The sequence below is a fragment of the Triturus cristatus genome, chromosome 2_2 (assembly GCF_964204655.1).
Source record: "Triturus cristatus chromosome 2_2, aTriCri1.1, whole genome shotgun sequence".
NCBI classification, from domain to species: Eukaryota; Metazoa; Chordata; class Amphibia; order Caudata; family Salamandridae; genus Triturus; species Triturus cristatus.
Window position 1 is genome coordinate 216,753,872 of NC_140582.1, and position 23,072 is coordinate 216,776,943.

Sequence of the window (23,072 nt, forward strand, 5' to 3'; positions counted from 1 at the left end):
TCTCACAGGGCTGTTTTTAAAAATACAGCACCCCATGGAGCTCAATAGCGTTTGTATTGCAAAAAAGAACACTCAGGAGCAGATTTACAATAACTGGCGCATCCCTGCATATCAGCAGTTATTGTGCGTCACGGCTCCGCCACCATGGATGCGCCGCATTTACAATGCGACGTACCATGGGGCAAAAATGGACAGATGCGTGACGCATCTGCTGCCGTAAAGGCGGCGCATTGCTGGAGTTGCGTCGCAGCTCCAGCAAGGCTCGGTGGTGCCCTATCTTTAAAATGCTGCGTCAATCCTTACGCCTGCTTCAAGCAGCCGCAGGGTTTTGACGCAGCATGGCCTTAGAAGTGGCTGAGTGAAATCTTGTAGATTTCACTCAGCCACTTTTAGGAGGCGTTCCTGCGCCGGAACGCCCCCCCCCCCCCAGTGCCGGAACGCCTACATGTGGCGCAGGGCTTTACAACATGACGCATCTCCCAGATGCGTCACGTTATAAGTACCCCACACCATGGCGCTGGCTTTGCGCAGCCGCTGCGTCACAAAAGTGACGCAACGGCGGCGTAAAAGAGGCGCAAGGAGCTTGTAAATCTGCCCCATAATGTGTGCGTTTCGTGCCATTGAGAGTTTCATGGGTAGTTTGACATAAGCAGCCTCATCCCTTCATCAGCCTCTTGAGTGATGTAAGAAATGGCCATTCAGTCAGGCTTGCTCTTGCAGTACTCCTGGTATGCTTCGTAGGTTACACCTGGAATTCAGGAATAAACCAGAAGTTCTACATGAGTAAGTAAAAGTATATTCTTTCTGAACTGGACCCTGTGGTCCCAACACATATAGCTATTTGTACATTTAGGCTGAACCCACACACACAAATTGCATGGTATGAATGAAGTTCACTTTCGAAATTCATAAATGAGAATTTGCAACATTAAAGGGTTTCTCTCATGCTTAATATTAAAAGGATATGATGAAATTTTAGGCATGAGTACATTTACTCTAAGGGTGGGCATAGCAGCTGAGTAGGTACAGCTTTAAGTGGGCTGAAAAAGTAAGGGGTCCGTGAAAGGAGTGAGGCGTAAGAAGCATATCGCAGGGCTGTTTAAAGCAGGACTGGCCTCGGGGACTTAGGGTGGGTTCCAACCTATGTCCAGGTGCCCTCGTTGTGGTGATCTGGTCTCCTTCCTCCTCCGCCTAGTCCTCCTCGTCTTGGTTTTCTTCCTCCTTCTGGCACTCTTGAACCGGGTCTTCCAGGACCAGGAGAGGAAAAAAATGAAATCAAAAAGTCTAATCACACTGGTTCTCAGATTAATTCACGCACAAAATTTTACACTATTTTCATTTAGGCATACAAACCTGCCTTTACATTTGCCTAGGTATGAAATCACTAACGTTTTCCAGGAGTAATCTTTGAAACCTGTGACGGTTGCAGTTTTCCTGGCATACTCCAGGAAAGCTTTGAGAAATCTGAAATATTGTAACTCGGCAACCAACCTGTGGACTACAACTATAGCTGCAGATATTGTAACTCGGCAACCAACCTGGGGACTGCAACTATAGCTGCAGATATTGTAACTCGGCAGCCAACCTGGGGACTACAACTATAGCTGCAGATATTATAACTCGGCAACCAACCTGGGGACTATAACTATAGCTGCAGATATTATAACTCGGCAACCAACCTGGGGACTACAACTATAGCTGCAGATATTGTAACTCGGCAACCAACCTGGGGACTACAACTATAGCTGCAGATATTGTAACTCGGCATCCAACCTGGGGACTACAACTATAGCTGCAGATATTATAACTCGGCAACCAACCTGGGGACTACAACTATAGCTGCAGATATTGTAACTCGGCAACCAACCTGGGGACTACAACTATAGCTGCAGATATTGTAACTCGGCAACCAACCTGGGGACTACAACTATAGCTGCAGATATTATAACTCGGCAACCAACCTGGGGACTACAACTATAGCTGCAGATATTGTAACTCGGCAACCAACCTGGGGACTACAACTATAGCTGCAGAAAATATAACTCGGCAACCAACCTGGGGACTACAACTATAGCTGCAGATATTGTAACTCGGCAACCAACCTGGGGACTACAACTATAGCTGCAGATATTGTAACTCGGCAACCAACCTGGGGGCTACAACTATAGCTGCAGATATTATAACTCGGCAACCAACCTGGGGACTACAACTATAGCTGCAGATATTGTAACTCGGCTCCAACCTGGGGACTACAACTATAGCTGCAGATATTGTAACTCGGCAACCAACCTGGGGACTACAACTATAGCTGCAGATATTGTAACTCGGCTCCAACCTGGGGACTACAACTATAGCTGCAGATATTGTAACTCGGCAACCAACCTGGGGACTACAACTATAGCTGCAGATATTGTAACTCGGCTCCCAACCTGGGGACTACAACTATAGCTGCAGATATTGTAACTCGGCAACCAACCTGGGGACTACAACTATAGCTGCAGATATTGTAACTCGGCAGCCAACCTGTGGACTACAACTATAGCTGCAGATATTGTAACTCGGCAACCAACCTGGGGACTACAACTATAGCTGCAGATATTGTAACTCGGCAACCAACCAGGGGACTACAACTATAGCTGCATATATTGTAACTCGGCTCCAACCTGGGGACTACAACTATAGCTGCAGATATTGTAACTCGGCAACCATTCTGGGGACTACAACTATAGCTGCAGATATTGTAACTCGGCTCCAACCTGGGGACTACAACTATAGCTGCAGATATTGTAACTCGGCAACCAACCTGGGGACTACAACTATAGCTGCAGATATTGTAACTCAGCAACCAACCTGGGGACTACTACTATAGCTGCAGACATTGTAACTCGGCATCCAACCTGGCGACTACAACTATAGCTGCAGATATTGTACCTCGGCATCCAACCTGGGGACTACAACTATAGCTGCAGATATTGTAACTCGGCAATCAACCTGGGGACTACAACTATAGCTGCAGATATTGTAACTCGGCAACCAACCTGGGGACTACAACTATAGCTGCAGATATTGTAACTCGGCAACCAACCTGGGGACTACAACTATAGCTGCAGATATTGTAACTCGGCAACCAACCTGGGGACTACAACTATAGCTGCAGATATTGTAACTTGGCAGCCAACCTGGGGACTACAACTATAGCTGCAGATATTTTAACTCGCCAACCAACCTGGGGACTACAACTATAGCTGCAGATATTGTAACTCGGCAACCAACCTGGCGACTACAACTATAGCTGCAGATATTGTAACTCGGCAACCAACCTGGGGACTACAAATATAGCTGCAGATATTGTAACTTGGCAACCAACTTGGGGACTACAACTATAGCTGCGGATATACATTGTTTAGGGCCTACCTACTGTGGACATTGCCAAACCGTACAGTGGACCTTCGGCTAGCCCACTGCTTACTTTGGGCTTACTATTGGCTGGCTTTCCTTCCAGCCTCATTGGCTTGTTTCCTAATAAAGGGCTTTCCTTCCTCTTCTTGGATTTGTCGCTCACTTGGAGCATAGCCTCTTTACCATCCTTTGGACTGCATGCCTTGTATCCTTCCATTGCTCATATTCAGGGAACTACTGTTCTCTTTTTCTTTCAGCACTCCATGGGAGTGCATATGTTTACTTTCTATTCCCCCTCGAGTGCTGCTCCCCCCACAAATATCACTCTCCAGCTCGTCTATTGCTTCCTCCACTCCTCTGGCTTTTTTTTTTACACTTTTTATTTTTTTCTCTCCCTGCCTGAAGGCTCTCCTTTGCTACTCCGCTCACTCCCTATTGCTTTCCACTCCATAATGACTTGTCCTCCAGTGCCACAAGCACTTTTTTGTTGCTCCCATGCCCCTCCAGTCGTGGTCTTTAAAAAAAAAGAAAGTTTTGTTTAACTTTTTTTGTAGGGCGCAGTAGCAGCCATTTGATGCTCATGTTTAATTATTTGTTTTAATTTCCCATTCCAAGATTGACATCTGACGTCTTTTCACAGAAAAGAAAAAAAAATTAAAAAATTGTAGCTATATCATGCTTTATGCACACGCATGCATGGTAGCTGGGCTATCTTAGCATCGTGATGCATATGAATGATGACACAAGCGCACATACAAGTCATTGGGCTTTTTGCTTTTGTCCAGTGCTGAACAGCGTTGGCAAAACCAGCAGGTTGAAAGGGTGAGAGCTATTGGCTTTGCCAATGCTTGCTTTCAAAGAATCTGGTCGTGTGATTGCTCTTTGGTAACATCACATCAGTAAAGGCTGCCCTGTAACTACAAAGCGTTGACGATCACATGTTATATGTTGTAAAAAAAACAATAAAAAGTATATTGAAATTTAAAAAATCTAAAGATGCGTCTTTACGCTTCCACAAATCGGTTATACATAAAGTCATATTTTGGCTAAAAGGCCTCCAAACATGTCTAATTTCACCCAAGAAGGGTGGAGCCTTCTCACTTCTGAATTATCCCAGGGTTGCCATGTAGGTCGAACATTTAAGGGAGGTGGGGATGGGAGGAGGGAGAGGTTGACATCCACTGATGATAAACTTTAAGCATATTTTAAACATAGTGAAGCAAGGTCATGGCATAACACTTTTTACAGCCGGCAGGCAGGAAAGTGTTTCCATTTGCACTTCCTATAGAATGTCAAGTTTGTTTTTCACCGTGATTTGTGAAAACGAAGACCGTGGAAAATGGAAATGTTCAAGAGGGCTGGAGTTCAGAGGTCGTGGTGTAGTGTAGTCATCCGATATTTGCACTAAGCAAACTGTGAAGGGAAAAAATCTGCGCGGACCTAACGGTGTATACAATGCTATGTCAGTTTCCGTGTATTTTCTGTCTTCCTACTCATTTGTTTCTCTTTTCCCTAATTGATTTCTTTTCATTATTTCTTTATTTTTTCATCCTTACTTCCTTCCTTAATTCTTTAATTCCTTTTTTGCCCCCAGGCCTCTCTCCTAGTTTCCTTTCTTTCTTACTTTCCTTCCTCCAATCATTACCATCCATCCTTCTTCAATTCCTTCATCTTTCTAGATGACCCACAATGCTAAAAGACAAGTTGTGTTAATAGACAAGACAAGTTGTGTCAATATGTTGTGTTAATAGACAAGAACCCACATAATTGCCCTAGTGACAGCACTTTTTTTTTACAAAAGTCAATGCTACATACGTGAAAGTGTGAGATGTACTAACACTGAAAGCCATGTAAGTGGAAAATGTGTTTCTTTTAAATTTAGTCTTAACTATAACAAAGGACGTGTCTTGCACCCTCGGCAGCTTTGAATGCTTCAGTGGTGCTTGAATTACATTTGAAGGACACCAGAGTCCCTGCAGCCTCAATTGGTGAACATCTGAAACCTACAAGACAAAAGTCGACTCCCCATTTTATGAAATAAACTAGTGATGTGCCATTGATTGATCTGTGAATCAGGAAAGCTGCCTGGAAATGGCAAAAACTTCACAAGACTATTCTGCACGGCCGCTGGAAATCTGTGTTATTTATTCATTTTATTAAAATGTTTCTTTTGGTTTAAAAAAACATATAAAATACAACAACCTTGTTCACATCATAAAATCTGAGTCAGAGTATCAAAATTATTAATTAAACACTGGAAAATCTGCTTATTCGATTCCAACAAGTCAACCAAGATAAAATTCTCTAATACAATCTGATTTATGAATTATTGTAAAAGTGCAAATTTTGAATGTATGGGGAATTGATTTTGGCAGCAGAATTATCGGAGGCAGGGGGGAGAGACGCCTTACTGCCTTACCGCCGCCGTGAGGGCAACGGCCAACCAAACTACATCCCCCAGACGCCCCAGCCGGTCGCCTGCAGCGACGCGGCCAAGTGCACCCGGAGGTGCTTCAAAAAACCCCTCAGCCTCCCGCAGCGCGGGAATTGATTTTGGCAGCAGAATTATCGGAGGCAGGGGGGAGAGACGCCTTACTGCCTTACCGCCGCCGTGAGGGCAACGGCCAACCAAACTACATCCCCCAGACGCCCAGCTGGTCGCCTGCAGCGACACGGCCAAGTGCGCCCGGAGGTGCTTCAAAAAACCCCGCAGCCTCCCGCAGCGCGGGAATTGATTTTGGCAGCAGAATTATCGGAGGCAGGGGGGAGAGACGCCTTACTGCCTTACCGCCGCCGTGATGGCAACGGCCAACCAAACTACATCCCCCAGACGCCCCAGCCGGTCGCCTGTAGCGATGCGGCCAAGTGCGCCCGGAGGTGCTTCAAAAAACCCCGCAGCCTCCCGCAGCGCGGGACGCACGCGGGCAGCGCCCGGGCAAAGCCCGGGCCAAGGGCGGGCCTGTCCTTGCCCGTCAGTGCCAGAAGGAGCCAGGGCAGGGCCTCCCCCCTAACATTTGCTACCTGCCCCATGGAACTCTACGAACATCTTCTGCAAGGGTAGGTCCTTCATTGAAATAGCCTTGTGTATATTCCGATATACGAGGGAACTGTTTTGCCATCTACGATACCTCTAATTTTCGGAACCGGTACATCTATTCAGACATTCTGGTTTTAGCTGCTCCTATCGGCAGTTATATTCCCGGATATTTTTTACTGTTTGTCTGACTCAGTGGGGTTTTAAATAATTGGACAATTTTTATTCTTTTTGTTTTTGTGATTCCTTGTTAGCAAGTGTCACCTTATCCCGGGCCCATTTACCTTGCATTTGCACTTTACATTTTGGAGGCTTGTTGTACCCTAGTACTGTATTTTCTATTAGCACGTGACACTTTATCTGATGGTCTTCTTGTTCTGTATTTGTACTTTTTGAGGTTCCCTAACATTTTATACTCAATTTTATGCATAATAATTATAGTGTGGTAGATTACTTCACTCTACTCTGAATTTGTATTGTAGAAAACGGACTGTGTTTTCTTTTATTGCTTGCCGTATTTATATAGTTCCCCCGGTAATATCATTATGGCCAGGAGGAAAATAGTGAAGCCCCCTAGCGATCGATCATGTAGTACGATCGATTCGTTTCTGGTCAAAGCAGTTAATGTTCTCTCAGAAGAAATTATCCGAACTGAGAGACGCCTTTCTTTGGGTTCTAACTCTATGGGGGTTAATCAAGGAAACGAGGTTAGTACCCCCTGTAGCCTTTCTAGGGAGACTGAGATTGAGATTAATATGTCAACCAATAACCCTTCGGTTATAGGGGAGCCAGCCTCGGATACCATTGACACTAGACCGAGAAGTGGGGACTGTTCTCGAATATCACTGACCCATAATTTGATCCCCCCCGAGAGTCCCCCGCCTTTGGGAAAAACCAGGGGATGTAGAAAGAATATCTCGGAACGGGGGAATCCACATCCTAATCCCAAACCAAAAAAGGTTAACAAGAATATTCGTGCTGTGAAACCAGGTTTGCTAAACGACCAGCCTTTAACACTGGCCATTATATCGGATAAAATGACAGAGTTATTAAGGCCACTATATGATAAACTGGATACCCTGGCCAGGGAAATTCATAAAAGTACTGGAGCACTGGAGAAAGTTAATGCTAAACTTATAAATTAATCTTATATATACTACAGGGGATACGGACGCACCCTTGCCTCCCTAGCTCTCCCATTGTTCTCCTCAAACTTATAAAGGAACCAAGTAGAACCAATCAGAAAGTTGCTACATTAGGCCCAATTAACTTACTCACCCTACAGGATAGGGAACCACTTGACAACTCAAAGGAGCAGCTCCTTGACTTAGATGAGAGCAATAAGGATAACGAAAGAATCCTAGTATTGGGTAATCCTGTTAACAATCACGGACTTAATCCATCACAGAAGGATAGAACAGTGACCAAGCCGGACAAACATATTTTACGTAATTTTGCAAAACCGGTTGACTTGAGAGTGCCTGTACACGAGGAAAGGGAAATGACCCTAATTATAAATCTGCCCCCTCAATGCAGTGCATTTGTCGCTATTTTGGCCAACGTACCTAAACTCAAACCCGGACAGGCAGAAGATCACGAGTCCCTCTTAAACAAAGTAGTGTTCTGGTTTACCAACAATTGTAATTATCCAATAGGAGGGATCAACCAGATCCTGACAACAAGAAGAGTAGGGTCGATCGATTCCTCTAGAAAATGTTTTGCAGGTGATTGTATAATTATCAATTTTAGGTCCCCGAGGTGGGCGTTTAACACATTAAACAACGCGCCATCACTCTCCCCCCGGGAATTCAACACCACCCTTCTCCCCTTGGGTATTTTTACAGACATTTAATAGGAATACCCGGCGATGGGTAGGCAGGTCATACTAGAAAAGGACATCAGCCGATTTCTCAATTTGCTTCTAACTTTGCAGTCCCGGTATCTAACAAGTATCAGGCGCTGGGTAATATGGACAGCAATGATTGACGCAAGGGATCATGCTTATTCAATAATGCAACATGTCCACCCACTGCTCCCTGCGAACGCATTCCCTTTAGAAACAATCATTTCCAGGAAAGAGGTGGGACATGGCGAATCCCTTCAGCAACTCGACATTTCGAATACGGATATAGGGTACCAGGTCACCACTTGGAATATTGCTGGTTTTAATAGGAAAAAAGAAACGCCATCATGGGCAGATTTTATATCGGCCCAACATGATATTATCTGTCTTCAAGAGACGTGGTGTATTGATCCCATTTATGTAGAGGGTTTCACCTCACATTGGCTCCCGGCCCAGGCCTCATCTTCCGGTAGAGCCAAGGGAGGCCTCCTGATCCTGATTTCAACCAGCTTAAACAAATGTAAAATCAAAAAATGTATTAATGTGGGTATTCATGCTCAGATCTTGTGGTTGGTCTCCCTTATAGGTAAAGATGTCATCCTGATTAACTTTTATAATAATGTATTTAGTTCCCTTCGTGGTCTAATCATTAATGATCTGGAAAGAGAACTTGAGAAGCCGACCAGTACTATCAGGAAGCCAATTGTCATTGTTTGGTGGGTGATTTTAATGTTCAAATATGTCCTTTTTCTTCAACCAAAGTTTGTGGCCCCCGGAGAGGGGAATCTGAATTTGATGATGATTGTTATATGCATTTCCCCCATTGTGAATACGGTATGGCTTTAAATGGTGCTATGGCCAAATGGGATCTTGAATTGTTATATTGTGCTACTGACAAACACAACAAGAAATGCTCCACTTTTACAGGTAGAAATGCGATGTCTATTATCGACCACATTATAATTTCCTGTAACAGCGCACACTTATTTTCCCCACCGTGGATAACGGCTCAACCCACTAGTGACCATATTAGCATCTCCGTGTATTTATTCTGTTGGGGACCAAAACATATTCTTAATATACCCCAAAGTACAGCCATTGTCCCTTCCAGACCAAATGGTGTCCGGATAAAATGGGCTGGTGTGAACCCATCCGATATTTTGCTTGACGTCGTCACTCAATGCCGGAATGAAATTGAAGTCTGCTTAGGGGACGAGGTTGATTCCGCATTGATGTTAGAGAATTTTAATAAGATAAACAACACAGTGGAGAAGCTTTTGACGAAACCAGTCCGCAAAAATAAAAAACCTAAGGCGGGCTGGTTTGATACTAGATGCACGATGGCCCTGAGTAATCTCAAACAAGCTTTGAGATGCAACCCCAGAAATTCAGATTTAATCAAGGCCATGCGTGCTGAATATGTCAAAGCTTTAAAAAACAGGAAAATGGAACTCCAAGAAATAGCCTGGGAAGATTTAAGTCTGGCAGCTGATACTAAAAATAGTAAACTGTTCTGGGAAACTGTCAATAGCACTTTTTTGAAGGACGACCATATCCCCGAAATCAATTCTCATATTAACTGCAATGACTGGATAACCCATTTTTCTAATATTTTTAATCCTATCAATACAGTTATACCACCTACTCATTTTAACCAGCCCTCAGATGAATGGCCTATTATTCCTTTATCAATTAGTCTAGAAGAGGTTATTGATGGTATAATTAGTAGTAAAGGGGGTAAGGCACCAGGACCCGATGGGGTTCCCATCGATTTTTATAAAAATGAACTTGTTTTATGGTCACCTTTTTTAACAAGAGTTTTTAATGTTGCCATTGAGACCCAACTCCCTTTATCATGGGGTCAATCTATTATAATTCCCATACATAAGAAGGGAGTTAAAACCGACGTTAGTAATTACCGCCCAATATCTCTACTCGACTCGTCCATTAAGATCATGAGTAGGGTCATGTTATCGAGATTAGAAGCATGGGTCCAGGAGAAGGAAGTACTTACTCCAGTACAATATGGATTTAGAAAGGGAGTTGGCACACTAGAACAGTGTGTCAATTTAGACCTTTTGATTGGAAAGTATACCTTAGCCAGGGAAGGGAATCTTTATTTATGTTTCACTGACCTTAGTAGCGCCTTTGACCTAGTAGACCATTCAATTTTATGGCCATTATTGCTAGATATGGGTGCGCCCAAGGAGATAATTTATCTGCTAGCGAGATTATATAGTACCCTGTCTAGCAAGGTGCGGTATGGACTCCTAGGCGAATATACTCCCTTCTTTAAAGTTAAAAGAGGTATCCGCCAGGGCTGCGTGCTGGCCCCATTGCTTTTTCTCCTGTTTATTAACGAAGCAGACGCAGCCCTGAATTTGTTTGAGTCGGATGCCCCTAGGGTTGACGGTTTGCCCGTCCCAATTCTATTATATGCGGACGACGCGGTTTTACTATCCCGTACCCCCATTGGTTTACAACGTCTCATGGATAATTTTACCGCTTTTATTGCTAAAAGGAAACTTTTAATTAATAAATCTAAAACTTTTGTAATGGCCTGTGGCAGGAACCCTATAACATCCAGTACTTACTATATTGAAGGCTCTAAGGTCCAGACAGTCAAAACCTTCAGCTACCTAGGCTTTACATTCGCAGGAAATCGGTCATGGGGTCTGGAACAGGAAAATGCCTGCTCCAAGATGTTGAGAAACATCAATGGCATATTCAGATTTGCTGCCAAACTAGGTAACCGACGCATCAGAGACATGCTGGTTATTTATGAGATACGATGTGTTACCGCAGCCCTCTACGGGGCAGGTGTTTGGGGCCACTGTCAAGGAAACAAATTACAACAAGTCGAAAATTCCTTTTTAAAACGCTTACTGTGTGCTCCATTATCTGCCTCTACCGAATTGATCCATAGGGAGGTGGGTATAAAATATATTTCAGATTTGGCTTTAATTCGCCCCCTCCTACTATGGAAATCTATATGGTCAAAAGAAGAGACACTGTTTACGCAATCTATAATACGGGATTGTCTCAGCATGGATAACTGTTTAAAAATACCCTGGCTTAATTATAATATCCATTGGTTTAAACTTTTATTCAATTGTCTTATCCGATTGGATCCAATGTGTTCAGTTTCTATTGACAAAACTGAGATAAAAACAGTTATGATGGCTAACAAGATAGAGGCAAGATCTCTAGCCATCAAGTCTCAACCTACTCTTGTCTTGTACTTACAAATGGATCTTAAAAAGGGTTTCCAAAGCTATTTGTCATTTGTGACCAGAGCACCACATCGTTTTGTGTTGACACGATTAAGATTAGGTACCATACACCATCTTGTCAACTTCCCTGTCACAAAACGGAGTTCTGATTACCCATGCCCATGTGATGGAGTATCCCACCAAAGCTGTTGCCACATGCTACTTTTATGCCCATCTTAGGAAACTTTATCTAAAACCTTTCTTTCTACATTATAATACTAGATTTTTTTAAAATGCCATGGAGCTGCTTTTTAGATTAGATGATCCGCAACTGTGTTTTTATCTAGCTATATTTCTTATGAAAGCCATTAGTGCAAGGAAATCTTTGATTATTGATAACTGACTGTATGCCTTCTTTGGTATATCGCACCTGCACTTTAAATTAGGCTCGTTTATGTCCAAGTAATATGTTATGAGATTTTGGTGAACCATGCATTTGCACTTTTGTACTTCGTACTTTTGCACTTGATATTTTATAGTCATGAATTCTGATATTTTTATGTTTTACCCCCACTGTTTTTAGATTTCATTGTTTTCTTTTAATCAGACTGTATTATGGATGTATTGCTTATATGGTTGATTTACTTGACCGAATAAAAGCTTATAAATTGATTGAATTTATCCATTGGTAAGATGCCGCTCAGCTGCAAAAATAGAGTTTATTCTATTTTGGTCTGTCCAAAAATTGAGATTGTGGTGCATGCTGAACACAAACGTACTTTAAGGTGATCCCATACTTATGTTCCAACGAGCATTGGTCCTGGACTTTTCCCAATTCCCAACTGAATCACTGCTGCAAGCAGGAGACACCTTCTTAAAGCTGCTGTAAGAAATCCTTATTTTTATTCTGCTACCATCCTTCCAATAATATAAGTTCAGCTTAATTAAAAAAGACATTTTCAGAGGTACCTTAACTGCTAAGGTTCAGAATGTAATGAGAATACCTTTATAGACCCACTGAAGGATGCTGCGAGCGTAGAAAGTAACATTGTGAGTCCTCAAGCTACATGTCTGTGTCTAAGAAGCACCTGAACAGATATCCCTTTGAAAAAAGAGCTTCTTGGCTACATGAGCTGGCCTCCTTTTTAATTTTCCCTTAGGTGATTTACTGGATAAGCTAGAAATCCATTGTGATATTCTGCACTTTGTACACTTTTTCGCCACCTTATCATGGTCTCAGTGATGTATTTTAAATCTGAAGTGCATACTGTGCACACTGGTCCTTAACAGAAATGACCATAGTGGTCACATGACCTATTATGCTTTTTCTTATAATTACTTCATCAAACGTACACCTTGATGCAAGATTTATTGTTAAAATCATAGTAAAATACAATTAAGATTTCCTTAGTCTACACAATGATTGTCAATCTGTAATCTTCTTATAATTTATATTAAATTAAATAAAGCATTTCTTAAAAAGAAACAGCGAATGACAAAGAAACCATATTCACATATAACTCAATTAATTTAGAACTTACAATGTCATATTTTTCTTAATATTCCAATATATGATATGACATTTTCATATTTAGCAAGTGTTAATTAATCTAAAATCCACTCTTGCATATATCAGACAAGAGAAATAGTTCCATACCCTTAAGATTACCTTTCTAATTAATTTCTACATAATAAAGAGCATTTTAATAGAGGAAGTAGAGCGGTGGGGACTGGCAGAAAGTATGGCGATCCGTACAGAGGAGAGAAAAGGCCTTAGAAAGGAACCAATCGCACTGCACTGGGACCAATTACTGGAATTTGTCAAAACATCTGACACGCTCACATCATAGGTCTATACATATGACGCAATTTATCCCGTCTTTAAACCCGATCCAAAGTACAGACATCACTTGATAGTCTAGGCCGACCAATCGCTGGGTTCAGAGGTTCCACTACCTTCGACTGCCCGAAGTATATACGTCCTCCTATTATCTAGATGGTACTTAGGTTATATAGGTGAGCCTAAAGTTAGGTCCTAGACTAGCCCTCTTTTATTATTGGGTTTGACACAAGTTTGTGAAGGCTCGTCAGTAGGGGTGGGGGTGGGAGTTAATAAAAAGTATATTATTAAATAGATAATTAATTAGGAAATTGTACAATTTTTACATAATGTAGTGTTAAGAGACTTTATGTTAACATGATAAACACTGTACTGGGTACTAGAGGTCATGGGACCAGTATGGTCGAATGAGGGCATGATATGTAGTGTCTGTTAGAGAATGTGGCTGCTACCCTGTACATATATATGCACATGCTAAGCTGTAACTGTGACACTGAACATTTATTTCTTTTGTACTGATTCTGGAGAAAATCAATAAAGTTTGTTTAAAAAATAAATAAAGAGCATTTTAATCCCCACAAACGTTGTGCCACATTAACACCTTAAGATTCTTTAACTTTAACTATGTGAAGTTAAGACAGAAAATTTGTGTAACAAAAGTAATGATCAAAACAAAGTCCATAAGGCCAAACATTTCAACCCAAAATCTGATCTGACTTTTTACGTCAGCTTGTCATTTGTCATATTCCACATGTTTATGATACTATTCAATCTTCAACTCTTTTTTTCCCCTAGTCCAAGGATTACACAGCCCTCTCTGGTATACCCCTTATCATCCTTAAGGGTACGATTGAGATGTTCCGGCATTTTAAGCTGAGTTAAGGGCCTCCCAAGTGGGTATTGTCTCCAGATTAGTTTGATTGAGATAACACCGGCAGGCTGTGCCTTTTTTAGGTACAAGCCCGCAGATCCAGTGTACTGAGACGGTGGAATTTTTTCTTTATCATCAGCTTGGGCATACCTAAATGGGTTGAGAATGAGGACAAAAGAAAAAAACAAATCTTCAACTCTTTCTCTTAAATGCAGAGGAGGTTGTGTTACAGCTTCATTATGCCCACAAATTACATAGTATGAAGCCTAAGAGATGCTAAAGGTCACATAAAAAATTATTCCTGCACACAGTACTATAGGAATTATGTGCAACAGTGCTGATTTGCAGCAAGAAAAGGAAAACTATGGGGCATTCTATGACAGTATTATTTCACTATTTTGTCATTTTAACGCACATTAGTACAGTCTGCCAGAAATGTCACCTCAGTGTTAGCAGTTTAACACTTGACTACAGCAACAGTCAACTAAAAGGCGACCTATTAACCTTTCAAAGAGTCTGCTATTGCTCATCAGGACCGTGCGGTGCTTTCTTAGAACAACCTTTAATCCATTAACCTGGGTACAACATTGTTTTTGTTGCACCTCCAAATTATTCAGCAGTCAGACGATTATGTTGCGAGTGTGTTACATACATAATTATGCAGAAAGCATTGTGGCCGCAGAATCACGTAATTCCAGTGGCTGGACCTACACATGATTATTTGCTATAAACATATTTGCAGATGGTTGTAAGCATTCCTGTGACAGATGTCAGAATCTGGAGAATTTTTGACATTTTTCTGTGTTTGGTATTTTTCTTTCGGGTGGACATGCCACAAACCAATATTTTAATATTTATTTAAACGGCCTCAAAGAAGAACGTAATGCAAACAGCTATGATCTCAATATTGGTTTCAGAATTAAAATATTTATAGATACAAGTTAATACAACATGACAATTTATTGCCATGAACATGTGTGTGCGCAGGGAATAGTCAGGGTTATGGCTTCATTCCCTGTTTAGCATAAGACTTAGTGAGAAAGAAATTGCAGTACTTGCTTGGTGCATGCTCCCATGATGTCATACTATGTAATTAATTATACAGTTAACAATTAAACATATTTAAAGATTGTCTCAGCCCACATTTCACTTCTTTACTGTTCTAAAAGATATTAAATGCAAAGGTAAATGATTTGAAAACATAAGGAGGTGATCATTTTGTGCACTTGTCTTTCTAGACAGCGTCATCTCGCCCCATAAATGAGCTCATGAGGTGATGTATTGCTAATATAGGATATGATAATGACCCGATAAGAAAATAAAAGGCCACAGGATTGAAAAGTGGCTGGGCAGACTGAGCTTTTAATTCTTCCAAAGTTAATATAATAAGTTCATTTGAATGGAGTCATACGGCGTACTGCAGTATCTTCTGTACTACCCCATCTTCTGCTTCACTTACCCCCTTCTGTAATGGACCAACTCTTGGTGCCTTTGACAGATATTATTATTCTTGTGGTTGTTATCTCACTAGCAACACCATATACCTGGCGTGCAACACAATATCACAATTGTCAGGAGTTGATCCAGTATCGGTCAGACCACCATGTTTTATTTTTTCATATGAAATATCATATACTATTCTTTTATTGAACTCAGCACAAAATCCCCCTAATTTAAGTTTTTTGACTTCTAGGCTGGGGGAGGATATCAAGAAGCTGGAGAGCGAGGAGTCTCAGATCTCTGCCAAGGAGAAAATTATCCGAGAGAAGCTGAGGGAGACAGAAACATCTTTTGAAGACCTGCAAAAGGTAAAGAGAGTGGAAAGCTTTTACTTTAGCCATTATTAATTCTTTTTTATCACCAATTGAACTTCTTTTTTAATTCATGATTTGCTTTCCTGGAGAATTCAATTTTAGCATCCATTTTTTTCACAAAGGATTGATTTGTTTAAATGTTCAATATTTTTAGGGTGATTCCTGTAAAGTGGGAAACTTTGATTAGCATACAGGTAGTCTGATTCCAAAGTTGACAAATTAGCCAGTAGACTACACACGGCGCTCTCAGTGTTCATGGGATTCAAAGTTCTGAATTGACAGAGGGATGATGTATATCTCTAGATAGGGCAATCTTGGTTTTGCCTCATCATAATGCATTTCATAACATGTTTCAAAAAGGTACTTAGTTGGTCATTGCTGTCATCATTTGTAGCCTTTGCTAAAAGCAGCTTGTCTGATGGCAACGTGTTTTTCCTGATGGAGGAAGCTCTGCTTTATCCATTCATACCACCTCGATTCTCTTACTAACTTGAGATTTACAGAGCCCATAGTATTAATTGTACTCTGTGCTTTCATTCATAAACTTTGCAACCCAAAGTTGAACTAATGAAATACATAGTTATAAAAAAAAAATTTGTTTCCTGCTATTCCTTCATTTTAATCACTTTAATCTAAGCTCAGTTGGTGGTGGGAAAAGTGCAGTGTCAATACTTAGCCAAGCCTGTGCTAGGGAAGTGTGCTTTCGCCCTATGATTGCTGTAGTTTAAAGGCATTGAGAAGGACCCCACAAGGCAGGTGTTAACTTGTGTGAGCTCTGCAGTAGAGGAAGAAACATGAGTGAACTTTACCCTGCTCACCTCATCAGCATGCTAGAACTGCATGTACTGGACGGAAACTGGCTCTGAGCCAGTATCTCTCAATGTAGCAATGTTTACTTTATTTCATTGATTTAATTCATTCCTGGTGAGAGGGTCAAGTTTCTTAAAACATTTCACTAGAGGGCTCCACGAGCATGGTTTTTTTTGGGGGGGGGAGTTTTATATAGGGCGAACTCGACCCGAAGGTATCAGAGTGCTTTACACAAGTTCCAGTTGTGTTACAGACGGACACATTTATGTTTTTAGGCACAGGGATATTGAGTGATTTGCCCAGAATCACAGGATGTTGAGCATCCCTGCTAGACTCAAACCCGGTTCCCCAGCTTTGAGGTTGACCGCTCTGGCCGCTAGGCCACATCCTCTCCCCAGTTACATTATGTTATAAAATATGCAATGAAAAAAACATAACAGAACATTCCATATATGACTCAGGGCATGGTAACCCATTCCACCATATACAGAAGTAGCTGTTGGCAAGGCCTGGGACTCTACCAGCTCCAGGCTATTGCTACGGTGGAATGCCGCCGTAGAGAAAGCAGAGACATCACCATCAGATAAAAGTTCCACAATGTCCGAATAGTTGAACACCCACATGTACTTTCTGTGACTTTATGAAAGTTTGGATTTTTTTGTCAAAGAGACATAGATAACTTTTATAACCTTTTAACAAACAATCCCAGTGTTTTATACTACAACATTTAATGTGTATAAGTTTTAATAAGGTGGAACTTATTTTCTAAAACAAATGCTATGTAAGCAGAGTATGTTCTTAATTCTGACATTGTGGTAATTGGTAAATGTAATCACTGTAAATAATGGCAGTGGATCAGGAAGATTGTCTTGCAAATGTTAAGGCCTTGGGAGTGAGCCTACTCCAGCATGGGCAGATCATTTTCCGAATGCCGTAGCAAGGTTATCTTGAACCTGTAGAAGACTTGCCAAATGAAGCAATTTTGCCAGAGGCCAATCCAGTCGAGAAACTGTTGTCATGTCATCATTTATGTACGGGGTCTAGGTATGGAGATATACCTTTGTGAACCTCTTTTAATAACTCACTGTAGACCCCTAAAAGAAATTCTGGGGATGACAGTTTTGATGCAAACACAATGAGATGATGGAAAGAGCGCTGAAACATTTCAGACACTCACAGCCAGTTACAGATCTGTGAACCTCTTTTAATAACTCAGTGTAGAACCCTAAAATAAATTCTGGGGATGTCTGTTTGAATAACTATTGTTTCTGTCTGTGTGACCATTGATACAATAGGTCTAGAGTAGCAAATGATGTACTGGGTTAATTTGTAGGTGAAATAATTACCCTCAGTCCCTTACGCAGCAGTTAAAATGTACTGAACCCTCAAAGGTAGTATAGTCCACACAAGGTGTGTAGTGTTGGTGTATCAGGGCACGGTTTGTCTTGAAACGTTGTGCATTCCCACAATGTTGGCATTCACAAACTCTTGTTGGACCCTTTTCCATTGTGTGAACAGTTGTAATTCCAACAAAGGACTCCAATTGTGCTTACAATCCACATTTGGAAAATACCACCTTGGGAAATTGGCACATTTACTTCCCATAAGTATGCCTGTAAAGTTGCAACTTGTTCAGCTTTCCTGGCTTACTATTGCGAATGCACACACATTTCTCAAACCCTATGTGTCGGAGTATATGTATGTGTTATGATCGATGAGTATTCTCTGTGCTCCAGGACCACAGTTTTTGATAATGTTCAGGTTTCAGCGCTGCACTTTATGTAGAAAAAAGCTAATTCGTGGAAAAAAGCAGGCCTGCTTAGATGAAGTCAGAGATGACCTGAAGGCAAAATGTGGGGCTGCAAATACCTACTTTTTAGTAAGCCGGTCAGTCAAGCTTGGAACAAGAATATTTTGAGACACAATAAGAACTCTAATGCCCTCACTAGAGGGTGGGTGGAACACTTTTCAGCCACTTGATGAAGCCCCTTGAAGTACCTTATCTTTGGGTGGGCATAGTGTTTGACTTTCCACCTCTAACAATTGATGAGATTAGAAAGTCCATCAACTCTGGCTACTTGAATAGCCGCCCAAGAGTTAACAGGGTCACTTACAATGGTGGCATCTATGCCTTATTTGTGGGCTCTACTTTTGATCAGTAAAATTATTAGTTATCTTCAATTGGATTAGATACTATTCTTAGGGACCCAATAAGGAGTCAAGTCTTACTAAATGGGCCAGTGACACAGGAACTATGGTGGTGCCCAATATAGGCTTGGAGTCATCAAGTAATGCCTTCACCTGTAACTTCTCAAGTCAATTTATGTGTCTGCCAATCAATAAAAAGTCAGCTTGGCATTTGTGGAATTAAAATCCGCATGTGCCAGTTTGAATATGGAAAAATTATGGTTTATCTTGAATCAAAGGTTTATGGATAATAAAACAATAAATCTATTGAAGTGTGTGCATGATCATGTAGTAGAAACAGCCAAATGTGGAGGTAACATGATCTTAATGATTTTTCAAAGTTGTTTGCCACTTCTTTAGTGTAGTTAGACCCACAATGCTCAAGAAAATGAAACTGTGCAATTAATTGGTTTGCAAACGTTAATGTTCGACCCTATGCTCAAAGATTGATGCAACAGTGATTTACATATATATAGATATATAAATCCAGTATATATCCAAATAGATTAATATATTTTTTCTGCAGTGTATTGAATGCACTGCGATCGTTATCTCTTTTTATAATGCATGAAGATCTGGGACTTGTGTACATTTCTGACTTGGGCAGCTGGGCTCCTTTTGTATTGTGGATAAACATAGATTAAACAAAATAAAAACAAGGATTGACAACGTCAACAGTTAAGGCTTATAACATAAACCTCACAGATGTATCTATCTATTTCGTTATTCTTCCTTGAAATCAAAACAATAGAAAATTAGCCTAAAAGTCTCTGGACAGGCTCTCACACCACCATATACCAATATTTCTATTGCTCTCAAGCAAACGTACCTTTAGAGGCTGAAGATTTAGATCTAATATGTGACATGTAATTGATATAGCAGTCTTGGTGTATTTTAAATATACTATGAAATATTAATGGTCGCTTGTATTTTTATTATTACAGAGTTTCTCAAATCAAGATGGAGGTGAGTAGCAATTATTTCTTGCATGGGTATAATACACTCTGCTATAATCTCTGTAGACTCTACTTTGTGCTCGCTTGAGTCTTACCCCTCTATGTATCGTGTTGGGAAATAGGGGACCTTTCTCTGAGGTGCTGCACAAATTCCTCAGCCCAAAACACATACACCCTGACTACAAGAGGGCTCTAAAATCACTTGCTAATCGGATAGGAGATGTTGCATTTTCTGTGGAGAGTCTTTTCTTCACAAATAGGTTTTCTCTTGGAATGTTGTACGTAATAATAAATGACATAAGTGATTATTCTCAATATCTGATAATAACTGTGAACCAAACAAAATTACACTGACCTTCATTGGAAAAGGTCAAAATCCTTCTTATTTACTAATCTTACACCTGAAATTATGAGACACCAAATACTGATTATATATCAATGGTGCTGTGCTTTGTTCTTTGATCCAGTCATCAGGATAAGATCTTCTACAGGGACTGTTTCTTTAGATAAGCTAATAGCTCTTAAGAGATTATATTCTGGGGGGTAGTCAGCCGTCCCTATCTTGAGAACCTAAAACAGCCCTTCCACCGGACCTTATATTTAAGGTATCATCCATGTAGACCCATTGTATCTCATTCCATTGTAGAGATGGAAAAACCATCTATTTTCTAAACCAAAGTGTCCCTCTTCTGAACTTTGCCTTTTTGAAGGTTTGTCCTAAGAGCAATCATCTGCTGTAGAAGCCAATGAACCCTTTAGGGATGCTTGGTCTCAATGTACTCACAATATGATGTTATTTCCATCTCTCCAATCTCAGATGCAGTAAATTACATTTACTCTCAGATCCCTGATCTCCAAGCCCTCTTCCCTCGAACAGCAGAGACCACCGCAGGACAGGACCGGACGTACAAGGCTCCTGGTAAGTGTTGCAGACAGAATGCGGGAGCCTCCCCGTCAAAGCTCGGTTGAGGTGCGGAGGCATGCTAAGCAGAGTGTGTCTATTGTGCAGTCCTTCATTTGAAGAAACATGATGTTGCCTTCAATTTGCTTTACTTCATGTTTCATACTCAGCATTGTCTTCTCGCTTGTTTTAGTGCTGGTGGAAAATGCATTACATGCAAGTGCGCTTGCTTGCTGATATATTAGCTGCTTTTTTATGTTGATTAAGCATGGCAAGGCATATATGCTATGATGTCTATGCCACAGCTGGCCTATAAGGTAAAAACAGCCTGAAAAATGTTTTAAGAGCAGCACAAGATTGCAGTGAGCGATTGGCAAGCCAATCCAACTCTCTAACAGAGGGTTTGAGGGTGCAGGCTACCACAAAACAGTTTGTAAAAATATAATCAAGCTATTCATTTCACAGCACAGTTTTCTGAACATATTAGCGAAAATCCATATTTACAGGGACGCTGGAGAAAATCTCATGAACGAGTCAGGGTCCAGCACAGTACCCCAGAGTCATATTTATGTATATGTATATCTATGTGCCTGTAAGAAAATTGTGTTCTGCTTTATTGGGGTTGCTTTGATATCCAGCCCTGTCCTTCTGTCCTACCAATGGCCACTCCTATGTCCGAAACAGAGTGCCCAGTCCTGGTGAGCTCGAACCACATAGCGCTTGCATTCTTACCATAGCGTGCAGATCGCAATTAATGCATTGCAATAACCCTTGACACTTGGAGACCCCCTTAGCCCTGTTCCGAAAATTCAACCGAAATGCCACCTCTCCCCCTCCAACAAACCACTTCCATTTGGGTGGTAGCAGCTGTCGCTCCCATGTGGTTGTAGAGTGGAAGTTGCCAAAAGGTGACATCAGTCAGTGTAAGACACAAGCAAACCCCAAATTAACCTGCGCTAATACTCCTGGTAGCTTGGCACAGAGCAGTGAGGCTTAACTTAGAGGCAATGTGTGTAGTATTTGTGCAACATTTCAAACAGTAAAACTGTGAAAACAACACAAAAAACACCCCACACCAGATTAGAAAAATAGAGCTTAATTTAATAACTAAAACAAGACTAAAATGACAAAAATCCATTTAGTAGAGGTGAAGATATTGAATTTAAAGGTTTTAGTGAAACTAGCACCAAAAGGCGTAGAGTGCTAACTATGGATATCTGGTCAAGCCTTTTTTTCCTCACCGGTGAAAACATTTTCCCCATGGAGAAAGCACTTCACTTACAACCCCACCAAAACTGGGGTGATCCATTCCCATTATGGCAAGGGAGTTACTGTAGCCTATGGCAAACTCCCGTCCATTTCCAGGGTCGGAAAAGGTCAGATTTCAATATGCGGAAGCACACAAACATGCCTGTTTGTGGCCATCCATAAACTTACAGGACTAGCTATTCCTTGCATGTCCTACTTCCAACCCCTTGTAGGGGATTTACTTCTCAGCATTTGCAGGGTCGTAGCTTGGTTAGTAAGATGGGAGGTGGATGTGAGCTTCATATTTTTCAACAATAACGCTGACATACAATGTTAACATTTCATCACATGACAAGCAGGGTTCATGAGAGGGGGCTAAAGGGGCAGTGACTGCGGACTGGTAGAGGTACTAAGTGAGAGAAACACAACATTTTGTAAAGTAACCAACATTCCTGAAGACTTACACAACAGAGAGGGAGAGAGCAAATGTGTGTGTTTTTGTCTGTCTGTATGGAACAATTCCTGGTGCTATCCAACCGACACCTCACTATGTCCAACTGAAAGCACCTCCACCCAACTATTTAACAGAAAATAAATTTATTAGTGGGGGGGGGGGGTGTAACACCTCATACACCCCCTTGAAGCTACACCCATGAGCATTTGTCGGCACCCATGGCAGAGAATTCCACAGCTCTAAAACCATTTACACCAGCAAGAATCAGTTTCTGAATTCCTGGCAGTTGTAAATACAGGCATTTTCAGCAGTAGACATATATTAATGGTCGAACATAACTTTGTGAATTGTCCCCAGTAAAACTATGTAGTTTTCAAATGCTGCACAGTTTACGTTTTTAAATCCATTGAGTGTGGCAGATTTTTCTGTCTTGCTTGGACCTTCACTGAAAATCGGGGCATTTGTTTTTTGTTCAATTTCTACATTTGAATGTCATCTCCCTC

General features: G+C 41.2%; 1 protein-coding gene across 2 annotated transcripts in view; it reads left to right on the top strand.

The window, feature by feature from the left end:
- PALM2AKAP2 (PALM2 and AKAP2 fusion) overlaps positions 1-23,072 on the top strand; it is an 843,707-nt gene that overhangs the window by 410,876 nt on the left and 409,759 nt on the right. For both annotated transcript variants that reach the window (XM_085641250.1, XM_085641251.1), the window contains exons 4-6: positions 15,893-16,007; positions 19,955-19,976; positions 20,784-20,885. In XM_085641250.1, the coding sequence (XP_085497376.1) occupies positions 15,893-16,007; positions 19,955-19,976; positions 20,784-20,885 (239 nt within the window). The remainder of the gene's footprint in view (positions 1-15,892; positions 16,008-19,954; positions 19,977-20,783; positions 20,886-23,072) is intronic.